Raw genomic sequence first — 7,302 nt, forward strand, 5'->3', positions numbered from 1 at the left:
TCAAATAAATGTCCTACTTTATCAAATTACTATGAGAAGAATTAGGTGTTTTCGGCTGAATTTTGTTAGGTCCATATTGTTACAGAATCACTAAACAATGATTTAGATTTGTTAAGAACAAGTTGATTGACAAACTCATGAAAAATGTGAAAAATTGAATAAACCACCTTTGGGCTATGATCATTAATATACCTGGAATTAAAATGACCCCAGTCGATAGCTCTGCCACCTTTCTCTGTGGATGACGAATGATGAGAAACAGACAGATTTTTATGGGGGATGTTGTATTCATATACAAATGAGATAATACAAAATAAATGTGTGAAGCTTGATTTCAATTGCACATACTATGCATCCATTCCCCCTGTCACAAAGGGATTTATGGCTGAATTAAGATGAAATCGTCAACCCTGTTTTAGTCAAACCTGTTACTTCATTTGGCACTTAATAGGCACTTTGAATGTTAAAATTAGGTGACATTTTTTTGTTTTTTAAAATACATTTAAAGTTGTCTTAGCTGAGTACAATACATACATATAGTATATAACATCACAGAGGATTAAAACCACAATAGTCTACTGAAATAGTATCATATATCCATTTACATTAGAAGTTCACCTCTTTAACCCTTTTTGAATCACAAATAGATTCATTAAATAAACCCCAAAAAGTTTGATCTAATTGTATTATTTTGTTTTGAATCACCTACAGTATACATGTAATTATTTATAACTTAATTTGTTTATTAATTCATCAAGTACCATGCTTAACGTTAATAGCATAAGTATTGTACCAGCTTCTGTATACAGTAGCTAATTTCCATCTGTGGTCACTGGGCAGAAAACATACTTCTGTTTTTTACTGTTTTTTCTTCGTTACCAAGGATACTATACTATATACAGCTGCCCCAGCCAACAGAATGTGTCCTGCTACCACAACCACTGCTGCTTCAGCAGCAATAAGTGCTGCAGCCCCAGCTACCCCAGCTACCCCAACTGTTACTGAAGATGCAACTAATATGTTCCTTTTCATTTCTTCAGCCCGTCTCCACCTTTCTTCCTTCTGTCTCTTCCTTTCTTCCTCCAATTTCTCCTCCATCTTTCTCCTACTCTCTTCCTCCATCTCCTCTCTCCTCCTCTTCTCCTCCTCTCTCAATTTCCTCTGGACCTCCTGGTACATCTCATTGGTGTAGTACTTTCCTCCATTCTTCTTCACCATCTCGTCTATCTTCCTCAGCAGCTCTTTGACCTGAAGACGGTCATCCCTCTGATCATTATTGAGACAATGGTACCTTCCCAAACAACTTTTGATCAGTTCCTGAAGTGAAACACAAGGTTTCAGACACTCTTCAACTGTTTTCCCCTTCAACTGGTCTCCACCAGTGAACAGCAAGATGGTGTACTTTGATGCTTCTTCTCCAAAGTTCTCCTGGATCCACTTCACAGTGTTCCTCTCCTCCTCTGTGAACCTCCCCAGTCTGATCACCAGCAGGAAGGCGTGGGGTCCTGGAACTGACATGTAGATGGCCTTTTCTATTTCACTTTTCATCTCTTCTTCAGACATTGTTGTGTCATAGAGCCCCGGGGTGTCGATGATATCAATCTTCCTCCCATCCACCACTCCACTCTGTTTCTCACATTTTTCAGTTACAGACACAAAGGAGAACTCTTCTTTAAAGGCATCTCTCCCCAGGATGGTGTTTCCTGTTGAACTCTTCCCTGCTCCAGTCTTCCCCACCAGAAATATTCTCAGATCAGCTGGCTGCTCTGAATCTGTGGAAATTCAAATGGTAACACATTTTATCATTATCAGCTACCAAAGTCATTGATTTAGATTCACAGGGACAACACTCAGGTAACAGCAACAGTTAAGCCTAACTTTTGCATCTGTCACGTCCTGACCATAGTTCTTGTGTGTTTTGCTTGTTTAGTGTTGGTCAGGACGTGAGCTGGGTGGGAATTCTATGTTGTGTGTCTAGTTTGTCTGTTTCTATGTTCAGCCTAATATGGTTCTCAATCAGAGGCAGCTGTCTATCGTTGTCCCTGTTTATTATTTTTAATTACTACTTTACCATGCTACATAACCTCTAATCCCTAATGGCTAAATTTCCGGGTAGAATTATTTAATCTTTTATCTTAAACCTTTATAAAATCTTTTAACAATAACACATTCCCACAGCATCTAAGGATGCATACACTGACACTGACATTGTATTATGTGAAAGTAGCATAAGTATGTGTAACGAGTTTACAATTTTGTTTAAAAGTTCAGAATATGTCTCTTGGGAATATNCTATGTTGTGTGTCTAGTTTGTCTGTTTCTATGTTCAGCCTAATATGGTTCTCAATCAGAGGCAGCTGTCTATCGTTGTCCCTGTTTATTATTTTTAATTACTACTTTACCATGCTACATAACCTCTAATCCCTAATGGCTAAATTTCCGGGTAGAATTATTTAATCTTTTATCTTAAACCTTTATAAAATCTTTTAACAATAACACATTCCCACAGCATCTAAGGATGCATACACTGACACTGACATTGTATTATGTGAAAGTAGCATAAGTATGTGTAACGAGTTTACAATTTTGTTTAAAAGTTCAGAATATGTCTCTTGGGAATATTGAGATGGGGTACATACGTATATTATGTATTTCAATTTCTTACACATTTGTAATAATACTTGTGAGTTGGAGACACGTTCTTCAGAGGTTATAATACAAACACATATTTTGATTTAGTTCAGTGTTGAGTCGTTGTTTTACATGTAATCTAAGATCTTCACAACCTAATACATATACAACTTTTTTCATTCCCCCCATGGCTATATAAACCTGGGTTTCATTTGGCTATATAAACCTTAACTCTGGGTTTCATTTGCATTATAATAATGATTTACAAATGAAAAAGTCAATAGTTAATTGCATATTATGTAATTGTTGATTTGATTATTTTTCATTATTTAGCCTAGCACAGTGATGCTGAAATGTTGGTGATTTACCCAATAAATTACTGGGAGTTTATATATGGAGTGTGTGACTCTCTTTATTTGTATAGCTTATAGTTTATTCGCCATTAGTCAGCACCTCTACATAAAATACGTTTCTCTGGGTGTGCGTCAGCTCATGTTTTTTATTTGACTAATAACAGCTTAATAACATATGATGTGATTTATGAAGACATTTTGAAAAGTTCCATTAAATTAGAAAAACTGTACAGCTATAAATCTGAACTTGATATATAATTAGAAATGTATTGTTTTATGTTTACAACATCCTTTACTTGAGGAGGAAGAGATGACAGACTTCAGTGAGTATGGTTCATTTCCTTCATGGTCAGAAAGATGGTCAGATAATTAATAAACCCCAAGTCCCTCTGTTATCAAACAGTGAATGGTAAAAATATATATATACTTGAGAATACAGTATATGTACACTGTCACCAAGCCAATAAATAATACATATTTCAGAGTATACTATGGAATCATTGAAAATAATGCTGCAAGATACTAGGAAAAACATTTTCATTTCATGTTCTGAAGATGGATTATTATACCTAGGTGAAAGATCCACACCCATAGGTGTGTCCTCACCCTATCCCGTGGAGAATGACAGCCCTGCAGGAAAGATAACAGTCCTGGACAAATAAAACTAGTGATGCTGTCACGATCGTCTTTCGGTGAGAGAGTGGACCAAGGCGCAGCGTGAAGTGAATACATCTTCTTTAATAAAATGAAGACGAAACAAATACTTATACAAACGAACAAAACAACAAACTGACGAACGTGAAGCTAATAGACTAGTGCTAACATGCAACATAGACATAGACAATTACCCACAAATCCCCAAAACAAAACAAGCCCTATATATGATTCTCAATCAGAGACAACGACAGACAGCTGCTCTGATTGAGAGCCACACACGGCCAAACACACAGAAATAGACAACATAGAACACCAGACATAGAATGCCCACCCAAACTCACCACCAAATACCAACCAAAATAGAGACATAAAAAGGTCTCTACGGTCAGGGCGTGACACTTGTACATGTTCCCCCCTGTAGATATTCTTAACATCTCAGATACTAGTACATTAGTAGAACATAACAGTGTAATAGCGTAGTATTACAATACGGACCTGTATGACATCCTCGTTTCGAAATCGTTAAAGCTTGCTTGTTTGTCCAAGAAACGAGCCTTCTGGATATGTGTGGTACTGTAAGATAAAACATCAGTGAGCTCTTTGATTGCACCAAAGGTTTCTTGTTCTCCTACAGTTTAACCAAACAATAATTCCCTCCACTCAAAAAAATATACTTTCGGATTATAAAACATGGTAAAACAAAATAAAAAAGGAATACTAAAATAGCCAATGTATCATCAATGTTTATATACATCACAGCGTCACAAACGTGTTTTATCAGATACCCAGTCTAAAAATCTTAAGACCAATCAATGCATATGCCGAAGCACAGCCTCTAGGAAACCACTCCTAAAGTCAATAAACCTGGCTTAACTAGAGAGGAACCATGCTCCCCAGGGCTGTGCTGAGTGGACATTTAGAGTACATGTGCCCCTTATTATTGTTCAAGACGTTAAAACGATCGTCGATGACCTCAGTCATATACTGTAATAACCAGGGTGGCTATAGAGGGGGCAAAAAGTTCAGCTACTCAGGAGTCATGTCATTTTTTTGTCTTTTTAAGAGAGAGAAGAGAGAGAGGAGGAAGACAGAGACAGAGACAGAGACAGAGACAGAGACAAGAGAGACAGAAGAGACAGAAGAGACAGAGACAGAGACAGAGACAGAGACAGAGACAGAGACAGAGAGAGGATCTATTACATAAAGTTATCACAGATGCACACTATGTAACACATTATATTAATAATTCTCTAAAAATTGGATGTCATTGTCTTTCATAACTGTTGCAATACAAAACATTGAAACATTGTTAAATATTTGTTACTTTGGTGTACATTGAGTGAAATGTTATACATTGAGAGAAAGAGAGAGTGAGAGTTCCAACAGTGCATTAATATCTAACATGTAATATCTAACAATTCCCCACAAACTACATAACACACCAAAAATCTAATCTAATATATCTATATGATTTTATCCACAACATTTTGGGGTTAAATACCTATATAGGTCCCTAGTCCATTCTCGTTTAACATATAACTAAATAAAAAAAAGCATTTAATTTACCAATAACCCCTCCTCTCATTCAATATATAAATGTATATATATATATATATGTTTATATAATAGCTTATTAAAAAAACATTCCTTTTATAATATACAATATATACATATTAACATGCATAGTTAAAAGCGTTCTTTAGATTGTAATTACAACTCACCTTCAAAATTCTCCATGTGTAAAGGATTGCAGGAGTCTCTTTACCGACTATGTCTTTTCAGACAAACTCTGTGTCCTAACTGAGACAATGTAGGAATAAACTTTTACAGATCAGGGGTTGCTAGGTATTTTCTATGTTGGAAGGTGTGATTGACTGCGACAGCCACGCCCTGGAGAGCAGCTCTCCTTGGGGTGTAAAGGGGTATAAACCTTTTTGTGTTGTTGATCCCCACCCTAGGAAAAATTACCTGTTGTTTGGGTATCCTTAAGTAAATATAGCTACCCTACTGCTGAATTGATTAGAGAAAAACATTGGTTCAAACACATGTGCAGAGAGACACACACACACACACACACACATCCCCTCACGTGGTGGGTTGAGACAGAGGTCATGACATCCTCTGGGAAAAACTACTGTTTTTGGGTTCTCCCTCAACTCTCTACTGGTAACATGGGGAAAGTTGTCTCCCTCATATCTGTCTACTGGTAACATGAGGAAAGTTGTCTCCCTCATCTCTCTACTGGTACCATGAGGACAGTTGTCTCCCTCATCACTCTCTACTGGTACCATGAGGACAGCTGTCTCCCTCATCTCTCTCTACTGGTACCATTAGGACAGTTGTCTCCCTCATCACTCTCTACTGGTACCATGAGGACAGCTGTCTCCCTCATCTCTCTCTACTGGTACCATGAGGACAGATCAAATTGAAACTTAATCCCTTAGTAATCTTGTAGTAGACCAGTCAACCTGGAAGGTAGCCTAGTGGTTAGAATGTTGGGCCAGTAACCTGAAGTTTGATACTCTTAGAAAAAAAGGTGCTATCTAGAACCTTAAATGGTTCTTTAGCTGTCCCCATTGGAGAACCCTTTGAATAACTATTTTAGGTTTCATGTAGAACCCTTTTGGTTCCAGGTGGAACCCTTTCCACATATGGTTCTGTATGGAACCCAAAAGGGTTCTATCTGGAACCAAAATTGGTTCTGCTACAGGGACAACCGAAAAAATCTTATGGAACCCTTTTTTCTAAGAGTGTAGTCCTAATCCCAGAGCCGACAAGGTGAAGCAAGGCAGTTAATCCCCCCACAACAACTGTCCCCAGGTGCCCAGTGTGGCAAGTACTCAGAGGGGTCGGGTTAAAAGTGTTTCACTTGGACCTTGTGTGTAATTTATGATGAGAATATATATTTTTTTAATCAGTGATAGAGTGAAGTTGTATCATTACGCCATTTTGTGGTCTAGTCATTTAATCTCAGTAAGGACAGACATGGGAACGACAAGTTGTCTCATCATTTCTTTGCCGTTCAACAGTAAAAGTTGTGTTTTTGCATTTCTGAGTAAAAGTCCCTTTAATATTTATTGTTTCCATGGCATTGCTGTTACATCTTTATGGTGTTGCTGCTAGAAATATGTTCACATTTTAACTTAGAAAGATTTGTAAATACATTAGTGAATAAACGTTCTTACCGTTCTCATCTGACATCATCTTCTCTTCTTTGTGGATGTTCTTAGAAAGCTGTGTTCTGTAGTTCATCATCTTCTCTTCTTCCTGGATGTACTTAGGAAGTTGTTCTGTAGTTCATCAGCTCCAGTTCTCAATGTCACTCTGGTTAGTTGGAGGTGAAGACAAACAATGATCTCAGATCCAACTCTTCAGTCAGCTTTAACGGTGCCTCAAACTAGTGACCACACCCTCTACTGCTGTTTTACCAGAACTGAGACGTTTCCGGAGAGAGATAGGCTTTCCTGCTTAGTCATAGGGTCTCAAAAAAACAGGATATGGTACTACCAGAACAGGCATTCTGTGGGCATTTCAGAGAAACATTGGGTGTGTATGTGCAATTGTGTAGGTGTGCTGTTACTATGGAGTCAAAGTATGTGCCAAAAGGACACATTTTAAATGATAGCAGACACTTGTCATAAACCATTAGGCTGCGTCTCTG

The 7,302-nt window shown here is 37.6% G+C and overlaps 1 protein-coding gene across 1 annotated transcript; it reads right to left on the reverse strand.

The window, feature by feature from the left end:
* Window positions 1–722: 722 nt before the first annotated feature.
* On the reverse strand, window positions 723–7,058 carry LOC112079580 (GTPase IMAP family member 7-like). The gene is made up of 2 exons (XM_024145488.2): window positions 6,827–7,058; window positions 723–1,772 (listed from the first exon to the last, which is right to left on the reverse strand). The coding sequence occupies exons 1-2, from the start codon at window positions 6,894–6,896 to the stop codon at window positions 859–861; spliced, it is 984 nt and encodes a 327-aa protein (XP_024001256.1). The 5' UTR covers window positions 6,897–7,058; the 3' UTR covers window positions 723–858.
* Window positions 7,059–7,302: the final 244 nt, after the last annotated feature.

The sequence above is a fragment of the Salvelinus sp. IW2-2015 genome, unplaced genomic scaffold (genome assembly GCF_002910315.2).
Source record: "Salvelinus sp. IW2-2015 unplaced genomic scaffold, ASM291031v2 Un_scaffold8555, whole genome shotgun sequence".
NCBI lineage: Eukaryota > Metazoa > Chordata > Actinopteri > Salmoniformes > Salmonidae > Salvelinus > Salvelinus sp. IW2-2015.

Coding starts and splice junctions, on each gene's coding strand:
- LOC112079580 (XM_024145488.2), bottom strand. CDS start 6,896: ATGATGAACTACAGAACACAGCTTTCTAAGAACATCCACAAAGAAGAG. Junction 1,773..6,826: donor GATGATGTCAGATGAGAACG/GTAAGAACGTTT, acceptor GAATTTCCACAG/ATTCAGAGCAGCCAGCTGAT.